At 38.0% G+C, this 26,204-nt stretch overlaps 1 protein-coding gene across 3 annotated transcripts in view; it reads right to left on the reverse strand.

Moving 5' to 3' along the window:
• Positions 1–26,204, reverse strand: part of il11ra (interleukin 11 receptor subunit alpha) — a 52,743-nt gene that overhangs the window by 8,247 nt on the left and 18,292 nt on the right. For 2 of the 3 annotated variants that reach the window (XM_080874379.1, XM_080874378.1), the window contains exons 2-6: positions 8,212–8,308; positions 4,143–4,209; positions 2,482–2,648; positions 1,706–1,820; positions 763–923 (exon numbers count right to left, since the gene is read on the reverse strand). In XM_080874379.1, coding sequence (XP_080730505.1) covers positions 763–923; positions 1,706–1,820; positions 2,482–2,648; positions 4,143–4,209; positions 8,212–8,308 — 607 coding nt within the window. Of the gene's footprint in view, positions 1–762; positions 924–1,705; positions 1,821–2,481; positions 2,649–4,142; positions 4,210–6,972; positions 7,501–8,211; positions 8,309–26,204 lie in introns of those variants that run through there. The other variant, XM_080874380.1, reaches the window with a different exon arrangement.

Here is a 26,204-nt window from a genome sequence, read left to right on the forward strand (position 1 = left end):
AACGCCTCTATTCGAGAGCAGTGAAAATGTAGACAGTGATTGTTAGGTAGTTTTTATTGTTTTATTTGCTTATTCTTCAAAAGTTATGTTATACATATTTCACCAGACACAGTTTTCTGTAGAAACAGGAAGCTGACCCTGTGACACTGGCATTTACCGCAAGAGACCAGTACAGAAATACATATCCGCAGAAGTTGACTTGCATTATATTATTCTTAGAAATTGACCTGCAACACACATACTCTGTGACACACACACACAGCTTACACACAGACAGCATCAGGACCTGCGTAACAGGAAATGTGATTATATTTGCATATTGACGATGTAACCTATAAAAATAAAAGAATACTGCAGTTCGGGGTGATTCGCTCTGAGCTTTTCACCCGTGCAGCACGTTAACCTACACAAGTGTCTCAGTGTTGTTTATTCACCTGACTGTTTGTTAACTGTAAATCTTTGACAGTGATGCAGCAAAACAGGATGAATTAGGTCATAATATGAGAATCACAAGGGCATGGTCATAACAGCAGTAACAAAGACAGGCGTGTGTCATTAGATATCATGATGCATTGTCTTCTGTACACACCAGTTTGCTTTAACTTTACCTGTGCATGTGTGAAATTCCACTTTGTGTTCCCAGAATTTGTTTTGTGTGTTTATTCATAATGCAGGTAATATTTTGGAAATGGGAAAAAAATCCTTAAAATGTAATGTATATATGAGGTCTATATTACACAAGTGTGTTTAGCGTGATCTTACATAGCTCGTGTAATTTAACACTGGTGGTTGTATTCTTAGACCCAAGTGCATTCGTCTCTGTGATTCTAAGGGTATGGATGGGCTGCCAGAAAGCAGGGTGAACTACATCGCAGTGCTTCTGGGTGACGTCCACGATGCATGGGCTCCACTCTTTACCATTGCTTAAAAACACACAAAAAATGCTATTTAGAGTTAATGACAACTGAAATATGTGCTAAAAACAGCAAAGATAGTACAACCAATTCACCACAGCTCAATACTGAAGCCTCTAAATAAATGTCAGGCTGATATAAATGTAGTGTGTACATGTCAGCTCTGAGAGTCTGTTCCGCCAAGGCTTATGGTGTTTACAGTGACCAGATAAAGCTGTGTAGTGTGTGGTCTGTAAATTCCAGATGAATTATTAAGAATCAGTCTCTTCTAGTGTTTCCCAATAAGAATTTTTTCGAAGTGTGCCAAACATTTACCAGTGAGACAAAAGATAAAATGAACAGAAATGACAATGGCACAAGTGAAATTATTTACCTCAACAGCAAAAAGGTAACAGATCTAATAGCCCTTTTGTGGTTCAGTGCTTCAGTATGCTTACATCTCAGAGTAGAAAAGTCATATTGTGACTGTATTTGTTTACACTTATTATTTATTTGTTGAATTGTCCACCAGCTGAATGTCTAATCTTTACTCAGCAGTCCTTAAGAGTCAGTCTTGTTCCTGCTAGTGTCTACTGCAGTCCATGAAAACACTTTAAATGTGTATTGTTTCCTGTTTGAGAACACTACAGTTTGCAAAGGTATGCGTGCCCAGCTTAAGAGCCATATGACAAGTTGGAGGAAGAACAGCAGACTCAAAGAAGGATAATTTGATATATACTATATATTAGCATACTACTCAAACTATACACACTGCATTCAAAATTCAACTCTGTGCAGTAACTAGCTCTTACCTGAAGGAGGCATTATACTCTGCTGGCAGAAAGGTCTTTACAGTTTCTACCCAGGAGCAGCGAACATGTGTGTGATTGGGCACTTGACAGGAAATGGTCAGCCGCCCAGGGGGATCTGGGGAACAGTAGTAAGGCATAGATCATTTTCAGGATAGAAAGGGAGTGATGTTTTTCAGAGCTCTGTTATAAGTTGTTATATATTTTAAAGTTTATATGGCTTGTCTTCAAGTCTAAAATTAACAGCTCGGTGTCTGTGCCCTAGTTTCCTGCACATTAACCAAAATATTGAATGACCAGTACCATGGAAAAATTCCCTGAACTTCAAAAGGAAGCCTACTTAGGGAGATGCTTCCTGTGCAAGACAGTTATAGGAAGTGGGAGGCAATTTTGTCTAATTGATAAACGATAAGACCAGTTTCCTCTGAGGACCAGCATTGGTGCTCTGATTATCACTGTTTCAGTAAGTTGTCCTGTTAAATTCCTTCATTAAAAATGCAGATCCAGAGGGAAATAAAAACATGTTGAGATAAATTTGTAAAAGAAATGAGAATTTCTCAGGGGCACAAACATAAACTTCCTCTAAGATCTGTAGGGGATTGGGAGACTTACTGTATACATGGGGCCTGTAACACAGGGATGCAAACAGGTTTCTGCTTAGAAAACTGAATTTTTGAAGGCTGCAGTCCCATGCCAAAAGACTAGATACAGAACAGACCTTTTTAATGGTGCTAACCCATAAATTAAGAGCAAGCTTAACAAGTCACAGGAACACTTACGGCCCAGCCTGAGTTTTATAGAACGGAGGAGCCGCCCACTGTTGTCATAGCAGCTGTAGGTGCCCTGCGCTGAATGGTTGACACGCAGCAGGACTAAGCTTCCATTTGGTGTCACTTGATGCCATGGTAACACTGCGCTGTGGCTGAGATGCCACGACACAGGTAACCTAGTCAGGGACATGTTAGACTTTGGTTATTATGCTTTAGGGGACTTTATCTCAACTCCAATTCAAACAATAACAAAATGCACAGTTTGTTGATGCCATTAAGAAGCCGTCCTTATTCATGTCAAGTCATGTACATTATTTAGCTGCATTATGACAAGAAAGGTGCAAGTAAAGTTAACCAAATTAATGATAACTGTTAACTTGCAGCTATTGAAGCCAATAGTAACTGTATGGGCAGAAAACTACTGTTAAACACGCCAGTGCTTCACTCAAGCATGACAAAAACAGGATGAAGGCACATACAATACACTACAGGACAATGAACAATTTTAGCAGTAGAGTAAAGGCATGAATATACCTGAGACTGACCATTTGAGCAATTAGGTATACGCCATAAAAAGATAAGGTTTCTATAGTCCTGTGGACGACACAGTATATGTTCGTATAATCAACTAATTCTTCAGAATCTTTTCTGATGGAATTTGCTGGCATTATGCTTCAGTTATGTGTAGTATCTTATTTTTGTCTCATCTCTGTAAAGCTTACGGGTTTTTCTTTTAAGTAAGATATCTGCTGTTAAGTTTCTTTGTTGTAATTAAGGCCTCGGTTAAGCAGGCCTAAAGACCACTTGGCAACCTCCAGTCACTAGTGAAAAATATATTCCTATTGGCTGGCAAGTGGTTGTTGGCTAAAATTGGTTGAGGAAGGAGTACTAAAAACTTCCTTGTGATTGCTTTGGTTGCTAGAGGATTGCCGCATTCACCCATGGTTCACCCAAGACCCTGGCCTATCTGCACCAAACCACCAAATTGTAGTAAAACTTGAAAAATTGTGCTTTACAGCTGAAACCAGCACATTTAAAAAGGTGCAACATTATATTTTCCTGATTTGCACTGCATCTTAGCAAGTAAGTGGCAAGTCTTTGTGTGTCAATTCAATGTCTACCCTACATACTACAGGAAATAGCAGCAAACTGAAGTGACCAAAGTAATCAGAGGAGGTTTTGGGGGCATTAACATGTACTTCTTTGCAATGAATTTAACCTGGCAAAAGCAAGCAATTTCCTGCAACCGCTCTGGGAATACACGCACAATTCCCCAGCGACCAGTGGTTACCAGTGACTGACTGGCCTTAAGCCAATATGACTGAGGCTTAGCGATTGAATTCACAGCACACTCCAGCAACCACTCTCGAAACAGCTTCCCTAATGACCCTAATGGTAGTTAACAGATGGCCGCAAACTGGTTTCTAGGCCGATGACACTGGGGACTATGGCAAACTTCTTTTGACACCAACATTAAAAATGAACCTTCTGAGTAAGAAAATAACTAAGAAAAACAATGAGTCTAACAGTTTTTCAGTATATCAATTAATATCATCAAAACCTTTATGACAAATTTGCTCTGCGTGCAAATGCATGGAGATGCTATACTGAACAACTCTTTCCAACACCACAACAAGTGTGCTAGTGTGTTGCTCTTTTTTCTTCCTTACCTGATTTCCGAATTATTGCATGCCAGTGTCACATTCGACTCCAAGCGCCCATACTGCTCGCCTGACACTGCAAACACAGACATCGCATAAAATATTAAAGCACTGTGTTGTCTGGCTTGCAGTATCTGCACATTGCACAATCTAACATACCATGTGTCAGCATTGTCTGTATTAATGTGATTCAAGCGGCACCATTTACAGTATATTCTGCCGTGTCACAATAACATGACCATACAAGGCAAGGGATCCTGCAGACACCAGGCTGAGGAGACTTTGGCTCACAGTATAAAGCTGCTCCATCATTAAAGTAATATTACTGTGTATCAGCAAATCCAATCTGGGAGCCATTTAATAATGGACAGAGGATCAGTGAAACGTTTCACCAAAATACCAGGAACATCCTGTCGTACTGGCTTCTACAAAAGGAGACAGTACGGCAGGTCGTGTGAGAGTTTTAAACTTGGAAGTGCTGTAATATGAAAAGTGTTCACTTTCTACAATATGGAACCTTCAATTTTCTTGTTGATAACGCTCACTCATTGATTACAGAAGACTCAAAATCACCTTGGTTTCCCAGTCTTAACTTCACAAAGACACAGTAACATATTTCACGGTGACTTGTATTTATTTCTATTTCAAATTACTGCTGTATTGAATAATGGAGATAACTTTAGTTTTATCTGCTGAGATTTTTTAGGTTTTATCTCTGATATCCTCCTCTTCACCAGCTTTGCTGCAGCTATGCTTTAATCCATAGACAACTATGGCAACCTAACAGTTTAGGGCTTTTTGGTATATTATTTATTAAACAATGTAAGATTAGATACAGATGTAACCTTGTAGTTTTAAAGATCATTCTCCAATTTAAATCCAGCAACAATGGATACTAATGACTCTGGATATGAAATTTTGATATCAGTAATATTCTTTGTAATCTGCAAAACTACAACATGCTGTCACACAAAATTGCAGGGTGGTGCAGATTTGAAGGAATACTAAGACTAGTGTATACCTGAGCAAATATTTGAGGTGGCTGTAGTGATTTGCAAACTTGATACACTATCTCCAGTATGAGTATCTGTGTGTATGTTTAGCTTGGCTACAAAAAGTGAATGCCAGCATTTATAGTAGATTCAGTGTGAAGGAAAAGAAAAAAAAAACAAAAACACTGACTGCCAGTCTGCCACGAACACACCTTCATTAATGTTAACCTCAATCACTCAGGCATGCATACTCCCTGCCGACCTCTCCTCCCTTGGTAGCAAACAATCTACCCCAGGTTTGTGATTCTGCATTTTCCATTAATTCAGCTTTTTTTGTATCTTATTATCTTGTAACAAACTTAATAAAGTGCCTTCATTAAGCTGAAACCTCCTTTTATGTTCAGAAATCACATGGAGAAGAAGAGGCATCTACTATATGTTGTTACATATATTATTTTTCCCCCTCCCATAACAACTGCGTATGCCCTTTGGGGACCAACTAAGTAAATCCTAAATTAAATTTGACACATACTCAAGATGACGACTTTACTGACAGCAGTTTCAATATTTGGTTTTCACTGGCACTCCTGCTGTTAGTAGCTGTGCAAAATGAGACCGCTGGGAAAAGAGGAACAATGATCCACAGTGACTTTGTGGTTGCATTTATATTTTTGAGTGTAGGAGATAAATGCTCAAAGAGGAGAGTACAAAGCTGAGTGACATTAGAAACAGAGCTGTGATAGAAAGATACATCTAAAACTTTCAAAATGAGAAAAACGCTCTCCAGTTTCAATAATGGAAATAAAAATAAGCCTGCATCTTGTTATTTACGGTTTGAATTAATTTGATCAGTTTAATTGCTCTTCAATCAACAACTTAATGAGTAAGATCTGGAAACATTAAAAGAAAAAAAGCTTGTAAGGGTTCAGGCAAAACTCAAACAAAAAAAATCCAAAAAACAAAACTACAGATTTCTGAAAAATAAATAAATACTTTACTTTTACGATTGCTAGATCAAGGTCTTAGAGACTTGAAGGCACAGAATCCAAGGTGTTTGAAGTACAGACTGACATTTCTGGAGTCTTTAATGATTTGGCGTGCCATACCATCAACCGATGTTGGTGGTGGTTGGTTTTATCCAAAGTCTAAAGCCAACTATTTCCTTTTCCAGTAGGACTTGGCATTTCCCCATGGTGCCCAAACTACTGCCAAATTGTTTCCTGATGTCACTACTGTGCTTTGTTGGACAGCCAGAGGTATTTGTCCGAAAGATGAGAAATAACCAACTCCAAAATACAGGTGAGCTAAGGTATGTTATCAAAGCTACCCAGCAGTGATTGAGTGATTCATGGTAAAGGAGCCACAAGCAAATAAGACATACTTTTTAGAAGTTATATATTTCTTTATGGTAAATCCTTTTTTGATTGATCTTAGTAAATGTTCTAATAATCTGAGATAATTGATTTCTAATTTCCATGTGCTATAAGTCATAATTATCAAAATAAAAGAAAAGATATGCAACATTTCAATTTATGTGTAATGAATATATTGCATTGCAATTTCTTATTTTAATTATGCATTTCGACTTTCCACCTTGATTAGATACGTGTGCATTGTGCAGTGAACAGAAAACAGGGAGAAAGCGTGTGAGGGCATACATGCACCAAAGGCCCTCGGGTCCAAGTTGAGATTGGGCTGCTGCATTTAGCCTTTTGGGATATGGGTACCTGCTTAACCTGCAAGCTAAACCAGTAGCCATTTAACTGTAACTTCTATATAAAAAGGTTTAATCATTCAACCCCACTTGTGTCCATATAACAAAACAAGCGTAGTAGGTTAAATATTACCTTTCACCTTTATCTTTTCGTATTGTTTCATCTTCTGTGTAATACTTTCCTTCCCTCCACTTTTGTTCTTGTAGAGCCTCTCCCAACAGCTTTACCCAGATTTTCTTTTCCCCTTCAACCACTGAAAACACACACACACACACACACACACACACACACACACACACACACACACACACACACACACACACACACACACACACAGACACAAAATCCTCCCTCTGTTTCTGCGTTTGTGAGTGTGTGAGCATGTATGTGTCCTACCCGGGGCCTTGGTGCAGCTCAAAGATTTGGCTGGTCTGAATGTGTGTATTCATGTTTTATTGGCAGTGAAGTACATTATTCCCCAAACCCGCAGCGTTCCACTCATATCTGATTCTGCCTCTGGCAAGAGGACCCAGACATGTGCACAGGCGCACACAGACATAAAACCACACACATAAATGTGCATTTAAGTACACATACCCACATACATGGACACACGTGCATAGGCACACACACACACACACACACACACACACCCCCACACCCACACACACACACCCACACACACACACACACACACACACACACACACACACACACACACACACACAGGAAGGTTGCAGGTCTCTCCTAACATTGAAATCCGATGGCAGGGTGGACACAGAAATTGCAAGCTGTGTGAAACTTAGTATTTTCCAGACAATAAAAACTGAGTGTGGAATTGCTGCAGGGAAAAGAAGGGGAAAAAAGGAGAACTGAAAAGGAAACATTTTGACAGTTTCAGCTGAAGTTCTATGGGCAAGCTGTTCATTTTGTTGGAGTAATTAAGAAAAAAAGAAAGTGAGAAAGAAAGAATCTCAATGCTGTAGAAATCTGTGCACTAAGGCCAAAAAGGCTCAACAATAAAATTCTTGTTGGAACAAAAGTGAGTAATGAGACTTTCTCTGGTCACGGCTCTTCTAACAATTTCATTTTTCATAGTAAATGCACTGGGTTTAAAAAAAAAAAAAAAGAAATTAAAAATATGTTTCCTTCTTCCATTCTGTTGCAGGAGCACTTGCAGTCAAGATAAGTCAAGAGCACCCAAAATAGCTGACACAGGAATCTGTCCCTGATCCTTAACACAATATGTGTGTAAGTACATGTGTTTGCACATGAATTTGAAAGTGCACTGTCACAGATCTTCTTGTTAAAACAGAAAAGGTCTTTCCGCAAAGTGTTCAAATGCAGTTTGTGTGTGCGCATGTGTCTCACCTTCATCGGTCCAGATCTGAGCACAACTGGGACACAGTGACCACGATAAAAACCAGATGACTGTCAGACACACAGGGCTGAACAAAAGGCCTGGCATCTAGAAAGAAAGAGAGATCGAGTCAGGAATAGAGGTAGCATTATGATTAGGAGTTATTTTAAAGCATTAACATGAGCAGCAGCAGCATTATCATCATCATCACCTCCATTCTGGGTCCATTTTGTACTAGAAAATTGGTATGAAAACAAAAATGTGCCCATAAACAACCTGAATTTTCCATTTCTTTTGTCAGTTTCCTCACAGCAGAAACTACATACCGATGTATAAATGGCTTAGAAACATGTTCCATGCAATTACTTGACAAATCATGCCGTACATGCTTCTTCCTTATTACTGAAAATTCAGTATCAGAAACTATCCAAGTCCAAAAATGCATAGAGCCTGGCCAAGACCACTGTTTGCCTCCATCTCTCAGTGGTGGAACTGTTGAGAGATTTTTTTCTCCTCAAAATTAAAAACAGATTTCCCAAATAAAACAAAAGTGAAAATATGTTGGACAAGACTCTAGGTTTCCATTTGCCAAAAAAAAAAAAAGATCATCAGCTCCACATGTGTTGGAGAAGTCATCTATCTTCAAGTTTTCTATAAATTCTCCATTTCTTTTCCCAGATGTTCTGAATTTAAGACAATGAAGGTTCAGTGTTTAGGCTCCAGTCACTGTGATGATTGGAGCTAAAGTCTAATTATCTGCTGGCATTCTTAAACTAAGATATGAGGCATGATGATGTCTGCATCTGCACTGTTGGCATGCTACATTTCCTAATTAGCACTACATGCAAAGTACAGCTTGATTGCAATTTAGCATTGTGTGTAAATTAAATCTATAAAATTTTTGGAACACTATTAAGTGTATTCAAGAGGCAAAGCATGGTGCAGCCGTGCCACCCGTCATAGCTAATTGACATTGCTTTAAACTGACGGCTGCCAACCACGAATGTCTCATTTTGTAAAATGCCAGTTGCCTCGACTCCTATCTCCTCGCATCTCTTCCTCCTGTGTCTGAGGTAGGAGGGACTGACGCACACAGAGAGGAGGCGAGGGGAAAAAAATCAAATATGTAGAAACTGCGAAATGAGATAAGGGGATGATACTCTCTAAAAACTTCCTGTTGAAACTTTCAGAAACCAGATCATTTCAGCAAACCCTCTCATTATATTTCACACAATGATTGGTCAGATGTGTGAATGTGAGAAAGTGCACCGAGCTTTAAATGCTTTTATCCTTTGTTACATAACCACATAACTTGCAACAATTTTACTTTAAACAACAAGACGCAAAACTATGGATGTCTTCCTGTGTAGTGTGATTAAAAAACAGACAAGGCAAGCAAGGACTTCAAAAAAAAAGAAAAAAGAAAAAGAAAGTTCCAACTCCACACAAGCTCAGGGACAGTCACATGAACCCTTCCTGACTGCTTCTTTATCCATATGAGACACACATCAGTAAATAACATATAAAAATGTTTAATCAGGCATGTTTAAAAAAAATTAAAAATAAATCCAGAAAAATTGGTTTGAAATCCGACGATAACAAGAAACACAAAGAAGGGAGTAGGCGGAGAAATCAAGTGCTAGATTAATTAACCTCCACCTCCAAATCCAGGGGACTATTTCTTTTTTTCTTCTTTTTAGTCTAATGTACACTCGAGATTTTTCCATGAGTACGTATACTAACATCACCACCTTATAGTCAAGTTTCTTTAATATTTACAGTTTTATGGCATGGTCATTATAGAATAGCATAACAGTGAGAAACATTTCAAAGAGAGTGGTTAGAAGTTCTTTGACTTTTAAGCTTATATACAATGTTGTGCAAAATGCACCCTATTTTCTCGATGTTTTTCTAGGGCTCTTCTTTGGATCTTGGCTGCATTTTGCTTCAATCTTTGCCAAGGTCATCCCACACTGCTTCAACAATGCTGAGATCCAGGTTTTGGAAAGGCCAATCCATGGATGATAGTGCTCCACTGTGTTTTTCTATCCAGGTATGCTTTTATTGCATTAGCAGTGTGTTTGGGATTGTTGTCATACTGAAGAAAATGAAGCCGCTGCCAATCAGATGGTTTCCAGATGGTGGATCAAAATCTCATGGTACTTTTCTGAGTTCATAATTATATCAATTTTGATACAATCCCCAAAACCACTGGTTGAAATGCAGCCCCAACCCATGACAGAGCCTCCAACTGTGAGAGTCTACACATGACTGTAGACACTCACTGTTGTTCCTCTCCCCTTACCTCTTCTGTGTATATCAACAACAATTAGAATCAGGTATTTGACATTTGGATTAATCAGTCCTTAACACTTGTTACCACTGTGTAATCCAGTTCTTGTGTAATTTGGAATACGTCAGTCTTTTCTCACTGGTGCCCTTTCTTAAGAAGCTTCAGTGAACAGCAGATGAATCAGCTAAAGGTGCATCTCTCAGGTGCTGTGTCAGGTTTTGCTGGATTTCCCCCCCAATTTCCTTAGCTGTAAATAGGATTTTGGCTCTTTTTTTGGTGCAACTTCTTTCGCCTTGCACTTGTCCAGTTTTTTAAGGATACAGTTCACACTATAACAAGATGTCCCAAGTTTTAAGCTAATAGCTTTTTGAGAATCATCTTGTTGGCACAAAAATACTATTTGCCTGTCAAACTGTCTTATCTCACATTTTTGACAGGTTCAACTAAATGGAAACAAACTACTTTAATGACAGGCTGCTCCTATCAAAGGGTCTGGGGAGCTATTAGTCAATAGCACTTTAAAAAAATTATTGTAAAACTCGGTAAAAAAAAAAAGAAAGAAAAAAAAAAGAAAAAGAAAAGAAAAAGTTCTTCACAAAGTAAAGAACAATTCACCCTAAAAATGAGCTGTGATTCAAGACTTCTGCACAATATCGTATATCCTTTCCAAAGACAACCTTAAAAAAGCAATCTGAGTCTAGGAATCATTGTTTCGTTTCAGGGGGAAAAAAAGTTTGTTCCAAAAAGCTTCAGACATACTTTTTGGTTCCTATAATAATACCTACGGCAAGATTTTAGCAATACATGACACAAAAGACATGAGATAAACTCTTATTTGATATCAATGTCTTTTTTTCTTAGTTAATGGCTTTTTTTTTTTTTTTTCACTGTGCGCCAAAATTTAGACAACAGACATTTTCACTGCTACCTTCTCAATCATTGTCGTAATTCTCAACATAGCATGTGTATGGATTAGACAAACATGAAAAAAGAATAGGTTGCAAAATATCATTTGTTGAGACTACAAATCAATTTAATAATGAATCCTATTTTACTTTTGTAAATAGTGGAAAAAATAATTCATAGTTCCCTATGTTACCATTTACAGCAGATTTTGAGGAATCACAATACTTCCATCATAATTTTGTGTTATACTAGCAATACAAATATGTCGATGTCTATTCAAAAGCACTTTAAACCATTCACCTCTGGTTCTTGGCATCTCAGCAAAAGAGATCATATGTTTGTTTAAACCATAAAATAAATAATCAGCTTTCATCTGGACATGAAGGTGTTGTGTTTGGCTGATGTAAGTGCTGTGAGTTTGCCAATGTCTAAGCAATGGTTACGATGTGTTTAGTAAATTTTAGACACTGATTTAGAGTGTTGTGAATAAAATAATACAGTTAATGGTAGGACTTAATGTAAGCCAAATAGGATGACGGCTGCATAATGATCTCAGAGCAAAACAAAAGCATAGTGATACACAGGGCAAAACACAATGGTAGGGTGTAGTGGTGTCGAAACACTCACACCTATTGTTTGCCATGTAAACCCACACCATTGGACTAAAGATACTTAATTATGCCGTTAAGCAGCATCAGTGCAGATCAGCTATCTCAAAGAGATAATGTTCATCATATTCACTCACTGGATTCACAAATTCAAGCTGCTGTACCAAGTATTGTACAATGTACTTTGTAATGCCTCCATTTTAAAGACCATTTGCTATCTATTTGAAGTTATGTGACACAATTTTAAAATATTTTTAAGTAACGAAACTTATGCAAAACTATAAAGCTGACTACTTTGTCACAAAAGACAAGTAAACCCTAAAAAAAATAAATTTATTTTAGCTCTACATAATTTCAGATAATCAGAAACCATTTATTTAGATTTAGAAGTCCTACTTTTATATGTTCAGCCATATCTTCTTATTAGTACTGGCACAAGCTCAGTTCCAGGTTAAAACAGTTTAAACCCATGATTACAAACTCATTTATCAGAAATTTACAGCTGATTTAAATCATCTTATATATTTTTTTTTCATAACATCTTTTAACAATCAAAATTTTTAAGGAAAATATCAGACTGATCCATTGGTACTGCTTCCTTTCTAGTAGGTGTAGCATGTGTGTTTGCCAAAAAACTAAGGCACCATCAGTGTCTCGCAAAATTGAATCGCCTAAAGATGTTTTTGAAAACCAGATAGGGGAGCAAAGACTCCACTTTCCACTGGTGTTCTGGCACAGCAGTGTTACATTCAGTGCCGTAATGTCACACATCACACACTCAGCAACTTTAAACCTCAGACTGCGATCTCCATTTTTACACAGACTTAGCTACATTACTTAGGTGGAGCTACCCAACACTCGGGTATTATAACACTAATTCATATAATAATAGTATTATGAAACTTTACAGTATATTATGATTTGCCTATTGCACTACAGTATGTGCTGAAGAGTCCAATGATGGAGGTCCCACATTCAAAAGTGTAGTGACAATTCAACCTTTGCACAGCAGTGATTTATGCAGGAATGGTCTTAAAATATGTATTTTCTATGTTTTACCAATCTTTACTATTATTTAATGAGATACTAACAGCAGAAGGTGGTTGTGATGCATGTATTAGCTGTCTGCCTACCACCACTAAAGAACAAAACTAGAAGAACACATTACCAACTACCAGGTGGAGGACTAGCACAACATGTGTAGCATGCTCAAGTCGAATGTTACTGTAAGACATGTTACTGTAAGACAAAACACACAAACCCAAAGTCCACTATAGACATCCAAGGATTTTTTCCTTATTTCAAAAAACAAACATAAATAAGGTCTAGTGCAAACTCTGGGCAGCTATTTGAGAATGGATACTGGTGTCTAAAGCTATCACTTTATGAGATCAACAAAGTCAACAATGTTAGGTACACTATGTCTGGAAACAGTTTTAATTTCTCATGGGCGACATTGTCATATTTACTGTTGTCTAATGTGAAAAAAGGTAAATATTTGTTGACAGGCATGAATGGGTAAAGGGAATATTTATTCAGATCCTTGGATAAAACAAATTCTAACCTGATATCTCACACGAGGTATTCATATTGATGACTGTCCACCATCTCTAGCCTGCTAGCTTTTTCAGACCTGAATAAATTGTTTTTTTTTAACTACTTTACTCCTCAGTGAGTGCTTGGCTATACTCTCTACACAGTAAAACATCCATATTCTGAACACCTTTGTTTGTTTGAGTAAATATTTCATCGCCCATTCCTCATCATACCATAGGCTAAATCATTTTGTTCAAGTTTTGTTTTGTTCAAGCTTTTAAATAATTTTTTTAACAAAACGTATAAACAAGAAAAAATTTATACAGTGAGTCATTTGAAAAGTGGAGGTTAAGGAGAAGTACAGCATGCATATCTGTATAAAATCCAGGTTAAATCACCCATAAATCGGCTCAAGAGTTGGGAGTTCGCCTTGTAATCGGAAGGTTGCCGGTTCGAGCACCAGCTTGGACAGTCTCGGTCGTTGTGTCCTCGGGCAAGACACTTCACCTGTTGCCTACTGGTGGTGGTCAGAGGGCCCGGTGGCGCCAGTGTTCGGCAGCCTCGCCTTTGTCAGTGCGCCCCAGGGTGGCTGTGGCTACAATGTAGCTGCCATCACCAGTGTGTGAATGTGTGCGTGAATGGGTGAATGACTGAATGTGTAAAACGCTTTGGGGTCCTTAGGGACTAGTAAAGCACTATACAAATACATTTACAATTTAAACGTGCTTTAACCTCCTAGGACCTGGCGTCCACATATGTGGACATCACATTTTGGGTTATTTGGACCAAAATACTCAATTTTGCTCTACAAGTGCCTGATATCCACTTACGAGGACATTATACTGCTACTGTTCTATCAAAATTTGAAACAAATATCCTCATATGTGGCTCTGATTTTTCATAAAAACAAAAATAAGCCCCAATATGCATCGGGCCCCAATATGCCCAAATATCAAAGAGAAATTAAAAATGCATGCCGTGGAAGAGTTCGGGTCTTAAAACTCTATAAAGGAACATAGAAGCACTCTATTCCCAATGATGCATATCATGTGGCAATGTAGTGTTATCTATACAACACTCTAAGCTAGTTGCTTACTGTTTAAGACCTTGACACGTGCTTGTTTTCCTTACTCCGCTTAGCAATGGGACCTTGGCCACATTTTCCACACTGTAAAAAGGCCAAATTTGAGTTGAGTGAGCAAATGTTTAAGAAAACTGAGCCGTGCCAAAATAGTTTATTAACAGCGCAATCAACAGAAAATCTGTGACTGAGCTTAAAAGCTCATCTAACCTAAACTACCAAGTTTATGAATACATAATGCGATTTCCTAAAAATCAAACAGGGAAAAATGTGGGATAGTGGATTAGTATCATTTAAAAGCAGGGCATGCAGCTCTAAGGCTGGGAAGTACTTTGCATTATGTGGCATTCTTCAAAAAGTGGCTAGTCCTTCCAAGAACTGGACCAACCCATCCAAGAAATTAAAATAACAACCCACTGTAACTATAGTCTTGCTGAAATGGGCATCCACCAAAGGAAATGCTGCCTGTTTCTACAGTAGAACTGCGGTCACAAAGACATTGAGTAAAGTTGGGCTCGTTTTTAATCAACTTTGCACTAATAATTGCAAGAATAGCAGAAAAGTAATGCAAAAAGTGACACAAAAGTAAACAAATTAAGTAATGCACAGCTATATAAAATGAGTGTTGAGTATTTCAATATATTGTCCATACAGCTGTAATGTCACTGCCCTTCAAGCAATTGTTTAAATATGTATCCAGACCAGCTTAATCCTCTACTGGAATAATACAACCGTTTTTAAATTCACTTAAGTGCTATCAATTTAACTAACTGAGTAGATGTAAACAGTGCCTCAGATATGGGAAACTTAAAAGGTCTTTACAACTGCTTGCCTTGTCTTTTTTGTTGCTTTTTTCCCCAGGTTTTTCCTGTTTTATAGTGCCTTCCTCGGGTGCTAGAATGCTCAAGGATTACTATACATAAATATGTCATTGTTTAAAATATCTTACCATATTCCACGTCCTTCTTTTATCCATAGCCACCAGAGCAGATAATGCTGAACTCACTTCCACATAATTTTTTCCATTCACACCTCTTATCTCTGCCTACCCCTCTCAAAACTTTAGAGGTCTCATTCTCTCCCTCCCTGCTTGTGTTTTCCTGATCAGGCATTTTCCATCTCTGTTGCCAGACAGTACAAGGTCCAGTAAATATATTTACGCAAACATTTCTAATTCCTCTTCCCTAATACTTGGAGACAATGCTTCTCCCTGAGACCAAAAAGCTAATCTGTCCTCTCATTAATAAGCAACACATTCCTGCTCATTCTCTGTGTTGACATCCAGGACCAGGATTTCAACTACACGAGTAAATAAACAATATTTATGGATGGTTATGAATGATATCCTGGGTTTAAAACATTTGTTCATTGAAGAATATTTTCACCACAACTGTAGTTAACAAGTCACTCATTTGTGGACATTTTTTCCACAAGTTAGCTGTGGTTAATAAGTCACTCTATTATGGAAGGCTGCATCATACCCTCGAAACAGTTAACTGTCAGAGTTTGAATCCCTAGTTTAAAGTGTGAATCTGAAATTGGTTAACTGTTCCTGAAGATCTTCAAGATGTTGGAGACCAGTCTGTAGCAGCAAGTGCTATTTACTTTTCTGTTTTCTGCTGGTGGGCTTAGCAACAGTGCCAGATATGCCAGCAGAACCAACAAACTGATTCAGAAGGTCAGTGTTGAGAAACTGGAGGTGTCTTGAGTCAGTGAGGGACAGGATGTCACTGAAAAATAATAGAAAATAATAGTTCATCTCTGTTAGATGAAGCTTCTCAACTGAGTTTAGAATTTCATCCTAGTACCTTAAGCTAATGTCTTAGGCTACTGTATTACTAGGGATTATTCGGGACCAAAGCTCTTTCCTTAGCCAAAGAAAAGTGAAAACTGATTTACAACTGTATGTTGTTATTTTGTTTTGGATATTTCTTCCCTTTTTAGAGAACGTTCCCAGCTGTTTAATCTTATAGTAAATGAGTGATTTGAATGTACACTGCTGTGACAACAGATAAATAATAAACAAACAAAAAAACATAAGAAACCCTACCTTGCACCTACAACTGCTATAATAAATACAGTATAATAATACAAATAAGTGAAACTTTTGAGTCCCTCACCCCTTCTTCTATGCCAAAGTGAAATTCTCTCTTTGGTTATTTTTCAAATCTAAATTATTAGCTTAAAAACTATTTGAACCATCTTCTGAAATTTCATGAAAAACCATGAACTGTGATGATAAACTTTTCAAGGTGAAGCTAAAAGGTACCAATGACAGTTCATTATTGCCACTGAAAGCACAGCTGACCTCGTTCTTCAACCAATCTCTGTGATACTAGACCTCCACAGCTGAAGGAACCTGACTGATAAAATCTGTACAAGCCCGGGATTACCACAAAGCACTTACTGAGCAGGTTGAAGTTGTCTTCCAAATACATAAGTGGAGAACTACGCTTTTATTTAGTGTATACGTTATGAGTTAGAGTGAACTATGATGTGCTACGGTGCTTATTTAGTCTAGTGGTTACTGGAACACAAGTCTAAATACAAAATTACCACCACGCCTTGAAAAAACCGAAGGACCACTAAGAGATTCTCCAGTTTCTATTCTTTCTTTTCATAAGGTGTGTGTGTGTGTGTGTGTGTGTGTGTGTGTGTGTGTGTGTGTGTGTGTGTGTGTGTGTGTGTGTGTCTGTTCTCTGACTCACCACCACCAGTCACCTTTCTACTGTAACTCTTCGAGCAAGACCTAGAATAGACAGGGGAATGTAGCCATGGATTCTGTCACTAGGATGCACCCGTGAAGAAAGTATTCCCACATGCCCAAAGATGCAAAACAACAGCTGCCTTAAGTCTATCAATGAGACATTTACTCTTGAAAATGAAACTGCTCCTATTTTTGTAGACTTCTATGCCTTTTAGTGCATTCCAGAGTATTAAGAATAACTGATACAAGGGAACTTGTAGAAATGTCTTCCAACCCATCCAACAGAGATGACTTTCACCTTTGAACTGGTTAAGTTATCCTGACAAAAAGGCAAGCAATAACTGCAACTCCAGTAGCTCTAAAATAAGGAAAGTCAAACACAGATGTGTCATTTTACTTTAAAAAATGTGATTATAAAAAGAACTTCATAGTAAAATGAGGCGTGCACACACTGACAGTGAATAATCCAATCCAAAAGGAATCTCTATTAGCCAGTCCTCTCGTTGGCAGCACAATCCCACATGGTGAGTCACTCAGACTCTGGCATGCCACGGCACATTCAAACAGCTTTACAAGAGAAGAAACGAGACAGAGAATGAGAGAGAAAATAGAGCAGAAGAAACAGAGAGAAAGGACAAAGAGCAAACGACTGGAGGCTAAAATGTAGACAAAAATTAACAAATGGAAATAAATGGTAATGTTAAGTGTAAAAAAGAAATGCACAAAAACTATTAGACACACTCTCATACAGACTCACTGTTTTACTGTCCAGTGACAAAAACAATATTACAGGATGTCCTGTTCATAAAGACGAGTCACTGGAGTCGATGTCATCAATCAAACATTAACCTACATGATGTTTAATTTAGAATATTGCCTGCATTGTTAGGTCATCAGCTTGTACATGAGTACGTGTGTGTGTGTGTGTGTGTGTGTGTGTGTGTGTGTGTGTGTGTGTGTGTGTGTGTGTGTGTCACTTCATTCAAGAAAACAATGATGATCAACTGAGGGATTACCTAACCTAAGCATGTATATTGTGTGTGTCTGTGTGAGACAGAGTTAAAAAAGTACACAGTGTGCGCTAAACCAACAACATGGCTTATTGCAAGATGATGGGCAAGGACTACAATGACACTGGTGTTTACCCAGGTCACTATGGCAATCACCGCACACCCACTCTGTCTGACCTTTCCAGTGACAAAAACACTGCCGACTGGCATGTGTGTGTTTGTATTTCCACATGTCAAGAGCTTCATTATGCGTCAGGCTTCCTGTAAGTTTGTGGACATATATCTTTCAGCTTATTTGTATGCCTATCCAAGTAAGTGGAAAATACTCACTGATATGGATGTGATTGCGCACCCATGTCAGTGTGAAATAGAGATGCATGCAGTCTAAGTGTATCCCAGTCGATTTATCCGTTTGTGAAAGTGTGGGAAACTGAGTTGGTGGTACAAGTGTGAGCAGAAGATACTGATATCCACAAGTGCACCCGAAACAGAAAAGGTGTGTTGCAGGACTGTGTTTTTGTTGCTTTTTTCTTCATTTATTTTGGTTTTTCTGAAAGGCAGCTCCTTTCAGAGGCTTAAATATTTGATACATTTTAATGTTAGTTTTAAATTTTACCAGCCTGTTTTGTAAGGAGCCAATCATTCCATGAATTATTACTATTATTAAATATACAGTGCTCAATAATTGCATTATAAGTGCTCAAATAAGCTTTTTAACCGAATGCATATTATTTAATACTAAAATAAATAATATGTTCTCATCTATGAAGGTTTCAATTTACTGTTTTATTAAAAAAACCAGAAAAAATAGTAAAGCACTTGCATTTATTTTTAATTTTATTAGAGTTAGTGGTTGACTGTCATGCTTGAGTAATTGAGCAGTGTGCTGGCTCAAATTTGGGAATAAAACCTGAATTCAGTTTATTTATGGTTTCAAACAACTTTTTGACAAATTGCTAAAATATTTGTGTTTTCTTTTTTTTATAGGAGTGGTCTAATAAATTTGTGAAGCACTCTATGTGTGGTTTTTTTTTATCCCCCCAATCTTTTAATTTTTTTTAATTTATACATTTATATTTTTAAATTGTACTTAAGGTCATTTCTAAGATACATAAAACCAGGGTAAAAACTAACATGGGTGCTATTAATGACAATAAGGATACAGTCGCAATAAGGAAAACAGATGTGCAATCAAGATTCTTGCCTTTCAAACGGTCACATCCAAGACAGGAACCAAGTGTGAAACCACTTGAAGAGCGTTGCCAACTTCACACCAACTTTGGTAGGTCAAGACAACAATACAACAGGGTTAAAAGCGCAATAAGAGAGTCAGATCTTGAATGAATTGAGTCAAGTTGGCACTTACAGCCAATCTGTTTGTGATAATACTGGGGCTTACCGTGATAAATCTCAAATCTGTTGGCATCTACAGCTGACATGTAGTGCTATATTGGAGCTGGGGATGGACTTGTGAGCCACAGACAATGAAGACTCCACACATCAGGAACAACGGGTCAAACCTTCACCAATTATTTTCACAGTGACTGCAGTCAATGAGTCGGACAGAAGCAGGTTGCCTCCTGTATAACTTTAAATGTTATCTGATTTGCCGTTATCCCAACACCAATTTCTTCATATTCTTCATATCATATTTCTTGATGTCTTAGCAGACTCTTGGACATATTCAACTATTAAACTATGGAGACAAACCATTCCATAAAAGTTGGTCAGATAATACCTGGCCCATTATGATTTTTACCCCTTTGCCTATTCTGTTTTTACTTTTTTTTTTTTTTTTTGGTCCCAGCTTGCCAGGTACATGCTATGTCTCACCTTACAGCTATGACTAATCCAAAAGAGATTCTAGCAACTACTAATAAGAGTTTAAAATGAAATAGGAGAAAACTACAAAGATATTTTTAAAAATGCATAGGAGGGAGAAACACTAATGTTATAGGTACCCAGAGAGGGGAAACGCATTCAGTCACATATCAAAACCAAAACCATGTAATGCAGACGTGTCTTGAGTGCACAAGATAAGAAAACAAGTGAAGTGGACAGAGGAGGTGTCATGATCCTGAGAAAATAGGAAAAGTGATAAGCATGGGAAATTATTCCTCTACAAGGAGGAAAAAAATAGGACAATAATAGGGCAAGTATATTTTTATTAAAACTTCAATCATTGTGGAGCTGGAAATTAATTAACACTATTCTTCTGTGTTTTGACATCTTTTTAATAATAGTGCTCTGACATACTGAGACCAGGAGAGGAGCTCTGAATATAGAGTTGGACTTTAAAATAGCTCAATCCATACATACATGAAAAATAGACCTATAAAATGTGTTACGGTCAGGACGTAAAGTAGAGCGTTATTGTACTAATTACAAAACAGTTAAAATGTCATTACTTGCATTATAATAATAATGGATTGGATTTATATAGCGCTTTTTCAAGGCACCCAAAGCGCTTTACAATACCACTATTCATTCACTCTCACATTCATACACTGGTGGAGGCAAGCTACAGTTGTAGCCACAGCTGCCCTGGGGCAGACTGACAGAAGCAAGGCTGCCATATCGCGCCATCGGCCCCTCTGGCCAACACCAGTAGGCAAGTAGGGTAAAGTGTCTTGCCCAAGGACACAACGACCAGGACAGAGAGCCCAGGAATCGAACCGGCGACCTTCCGGTTACAGATGCGATTCCCAACCCCCTGAGCCACGGTCGCCCTTACAATGGCTCTGCGGCCTGGAGGGGTCTACAGCCTTTACGGAGCAGAAATATGGATTTTACATGTATTTTTATTGCTAACGCTTCAGTTCTTAGCAAGCATCTGCACAGAAAGCATGCTAACGTAATAATAGTGAGGAACCCAAAGTGATCTTAAAGCTTAGTGTTTGCTGACCCCAGCCCAGCAGCCAGAGCTGAACTTTGACAGGCAATAAAATCAGTGATTAGCCGTCAGCCTTGTAGTAGACTCCGTTTGTGCCAGTAAATGTGTCTAGAATCATTGTGGCAATTTTAAGTCTCTTTGTTTTGAAGGCTTTTCACATACTAAAAGAAAGACAGTATGTGGCCTCATTAGGATAAGAATCTGTGTCAGTGTATGGAACTGGTAATTATGTGAAAATGTGTTTCTGGTCATTTATTCAAATTCAAAGCCTTTATTGTCACTTCATTTGAAAACACAACGAAATCTGAGTTGCATCACCAGAGTGCTTAACAAACACACACAGATGCACGTGTTCCCACATGTATCTGTGTGTGTGTGTGTGTGTGTGTGTGTGTGTGTGTGTGTGTGTGTGTGTGTGTGTGTGTGTGTGTGTGTGTGTTTTACTGGAGTAATCCAAAAGTAACAAATTACTTTCTCCATCAAGTAATTAAATCACATAGAAAATTACTTTTAAGAAAAGTAAACCGTTATGTGTAACACATACTTTTTTGAGTACCGTAACTAGTTATAGCTGACAATGAAAACAGAGCATGGGACCCAACAGAAACTAAACCTTGGTAATACTACCCAGCAGTCAAACTGCTTAGGCCTACTTCCAATTTTTGCCCAAGCCTAAACACACAAGAAATAATGACTGCCATCTGTGTACAGAGATAGCACCTAGCCAATCCACAGACCAAGGCCTGAGATGGTGTGCATTTTATGCATTTGTGTGCAAAATAAAGCAAGAAGAGTTCATTAGGAGGAAAGAGTGGGAGTAATTTTTTAAGTCATTTTGGGTTATTGCCGAAAAGAGAATTTTCCATCAACTTGTTAGTACTTTCAAATGTAAGATATTATTCTGTGTCCATGACTTTGGCAGAAGTATCAAAAACTTGTACTGTTCTCTCTGTGTGTGTGTGTGTGTGTGTGTGTGTGTGTGTGTGTGTGTGTGTGTGTGTGTACACATGCATGCGTGTGCGTGTGTGTGGCAGCACCAGTATCTTGGCTTAGTTCTACGACGCTGGAATTTCCTTCAGCACTGCCGCCAGGGCTAGATGGCTACCATATGCCAGCTATTCACACACATGCAAACACACACACAGTTGAATGAAGACCGCAATCCTGCTTGCATACAAGTTTGTAATACTAAAGCCAACCTCACATACAAACAAACACATACTGAAAGGCATAATGGGGTGAAGTCAGGGCTAAACACACACACACACACACACACATACACAGACACACATAATCACACACATCACTCGGTTTTGTGTACTAGTACATTTTTGTTTGTGATTGTACTTCTGCATGTGGGTGATAAAAGTCACAGTGAAAATTCAAAGACTGTAAAGAAATCGTAAAGTAAAACATCATGCACCTTTAGCTGCTCCTTACTTTGTGATTTAGTTGCGATTTAACAGTAAACAAGTGGTTGTGAAGTGGGTTAACGATGACAGAAAAGCAATGCTAATGCCATAATGTCAAACTGGTTTATAAACACTTCTCCCAGTATGTCATAAAAAAGTTTTCGACATGCAAGAAAAAGAAAAGACTGGTATTCTGGTATCGGCCCAGCAACAGCACTCTCACTCCAGCGTGTTTTGGGTCTGAAGTTAAAGGATAAAAACAGTGCCATTTCTTACATAAACAACCAGTTGATCCCCAGGAAATGAATCAACAGTAAATCTGTTAACTGATTATTGTTTTTAGACTAGGGCTGGTTCCAGCTTCTCAAGCACCGCAATATGCTGATATTTGTGTTTTGTTTTACAGCAGTATACAGTCACACAAAAAATGAACCTAGAGTAGAAACAAAGTAAAATAATAATAATAATTTTCAGTTTAGAGAAATTCTAAGTGACCTATTTTCTTTTAAAGGTGGAAATAAAAATTACAATTACTTCAGATGGTTGTTTTTGTTTGTGTCTGGGTTCTTTAATCCAAAATCTGAAGTTGTATCCAAGCCTAATCTTTTATATGGAGGCTGTAGTAAATCATCTTTCCAATCAAATCGAACCAGTGTTTATGTGGCTCAAACGCTGCATCAGCTGCAGGGGGGGAAAAAAGCAATCCAGTTAGATACTGATGGATGACCAATAACAGTTTTGCTGATAATGGACCTTTTAAGCCATGTCTAGTAACAAAGCATCAGCTAAATTTTTCTGCTAGTTCTTCTTTCTGGAGAAAATGTGTGCACATTTGGTATCGTTATACATCTGGTACTGCTTCTTTTTGAAAAGTTTATAACAAAGTAAGAAACCATGAATCTAAACTGTACACTGTGGCACCTGCTTAGCCCCATCCATAGATAATCATCAGCCTCTTGCACACAACGTGGTGTTCGATCCTTAAGAGGAATTAGTAAAAAATATACAAGCAGTCAGAGTCAGAGTAAACACCATGTGATGATGCTAACCACAGCCAGCATTCGGTCTCTTGGTTAATGCAAGACCATAGTGATCCAAAACAAGAGAGATCTGATGAAACTCTTGTGGTTCAAAACCAGTCCCACTGCTAACTGCTGAGGATCTTTAGCTAAACCTTCTAGGCAAACAGCAAACTGCTAGCTTGTAACATACTGTCAAAGAATCCACGATCATTTATTTACATGTAACATCTGTCACAATGGTCTGGTCCATACACAACCAGGTTTATATGCAAATACAACCATCTATACAAATATTTTTATAGCCCTTTACCAACTCATCAGTCCTACTGAAATATTATTTATGGGACTAAATTAAAAAAGCAAACCAATGATTGCCAAGCTTCAACCATTAATAATCTTGATGATTTCAAAGAACATGGTAAGAATCAAAAGCCTATTCTTTTACAGGACACAAAACATGGCTTGATCTCCCAGACTGATGTCATTCCTGTGACTTAAAGATTTTTCCAACTAAATATCCAGCCTCTCTTTTGCTGGTAACCAACTTATATAAGCCAAGACATTTTGTTCTAGCTTAGCAGCTCTCAGTAGAATCAAGTGACCACAAACATAGTAGCCAAGCAGATGTTGTCCTGTGGAACCTCCCTGCCAGCACCAGTCAGAACAAACCTTCTTATAGGGGTGTAACTTTATTCAGTTTGAAGTAGTACAAAGAGGAATGAAAACTCCCAGTCATCATTTCATGTACATTTGCTTATCTAAGAGATTAGAAAAATGCAACCAGACATGCATGTGTGCATTTTATTTACTCCTCAACTGTGGTCAGACTCGTCGCCTAGCACAATAAGCCTTTCAATCATAAAATGTGGTTTCAAGAATTTTATCATTTTTACTGTATTATGGAAGCCCCATTGCACCACTCATATACAGTTCAATCAAGTAACGACATGAAAAAAACAAAACATATTTGGATGCGTCACACAAAATAATTTTTCCTATTTCTCTATGAATGTACACATGAGTTGTGCAACATACTTTTTTTAGTTTAATTAGGTGTTTGTAATGTATATATGTATCTAGGGCTGTTGTATACACCAAAAAAGTTGCATGGTTGAACAGTTTCAGATTTCGCCTTTAAACATTAAAAAGGTGCAATTAATCTAAAATAAGACTGTCAACCTAACCAAATTCAAAAAAAGGTTCTGGTGACATTTGTTTACAAGCTGTGGTTTTCTTGTAAATGTACGGAGTGAACTAAAATAAACTGAATACAAAAAGGTGACAAAGAAAACCTTTCCACTAACTAAAAATCAAGCATAGATGTGACCTCACCACTCAACATGTTTGGCTGTGCTTAACTACGCTTAACCGTCTGGACTACGTTCAGCTGGAGTCAGCTGGCAGTACCAGAATATTACCGTAAACCGCAGTCTTTTATTGCTGTGGTTTGGAAAATTCCATAGCTTTAGTGTCCTAGTTAGAACTTCCATTCAACCGTATATTGACCTAAACAAACGTCAATGCATCTATCACTCTGCTAACAAACTACACATCCTAACAGAGAGGCTGCAACAATGAGCTTTTGTATGCTTTTTGTACTGTGAGTTCCACTTTATACCGCTCGGTCCAGCATCTGAATCATTACTGCTAGTAGCCAGAAGAAGATGATGGCCCAACAACATCTGCTCTGTATGAGCCAATGACAAGCTCTTTAAACATACACCCACTTACCCTCCCACATCTGCTCTCTGTTATCCAACAAAGCCTTATACACAGACACAGACAAATGTGATCAATTAGTAGCATACCCAACCCATCATCAGAAACTGTAACAATATGCAGAAAAGAGATATAAATATATAGATAAACTCTTACACAAATATATGTATAAGCAACCAGAGACCAAAGGAAAGGACGGACATGAGACAGACATTTTTGTGACATTGTGATCAATACCATTTGAATTTTATGCTAACTGAACAAGCAGTTGAATTCTAACAGCAATTGAAAATAAGCAAGTCATGTGTCATTTCATGGCTTGCTGTCAAAGACCCAAAAAATATCATACCAACTACACACACATTTACACACAGCGTCTGCACACATATGCTGCTGATGAAAGCTTTATCTAACTCAGTCCAAGTCAATAAGCCAGCAGGTTCGCCGACCAGGAACCACTGCCCAGTTCTGTTTTTTGCCACACTGCTCTGATAATCTGCTGAGAGTTTCTGCATCTGAGTATGTGTGAGTGCGCGTTCATGTACATTTGACTGGCGCCATTCTACGGCTGGGAACAATTATAAAGACATGAAGCAGATAGCTGAAGATTTGTGTTTTGTTCAACACTGAGAAACACACAAGTGCATGAATATACACAAAAAAATGATGATGAAGTGGACTGTTTACACTTTTTGAATATTGTAATTTGTTCCCATTGACACTATTTCATTACAGTGAGAAATGTTCAGATAGCAGTGCCTTACCTCATAACAGGTTAGCATCCAATGCTTTTTAGAGAATCCTAATCTGAAAAATG

Source organism: Rhamphochromis sp. 'chilingali' (assembly GCF_963969265.1).
Source record: "Rhamphochromis sp. 'chilingali' genome assembly, chromosome: 2".
Classification (NCBI taxonomy): domain Eukaryota; kingdom Metazoa; phylum Chordata; class Actinopteri; order Cichliformes; family Cichlidae; genus Rhamphochromis; species Rhamphochromis sp. 'chilingali'.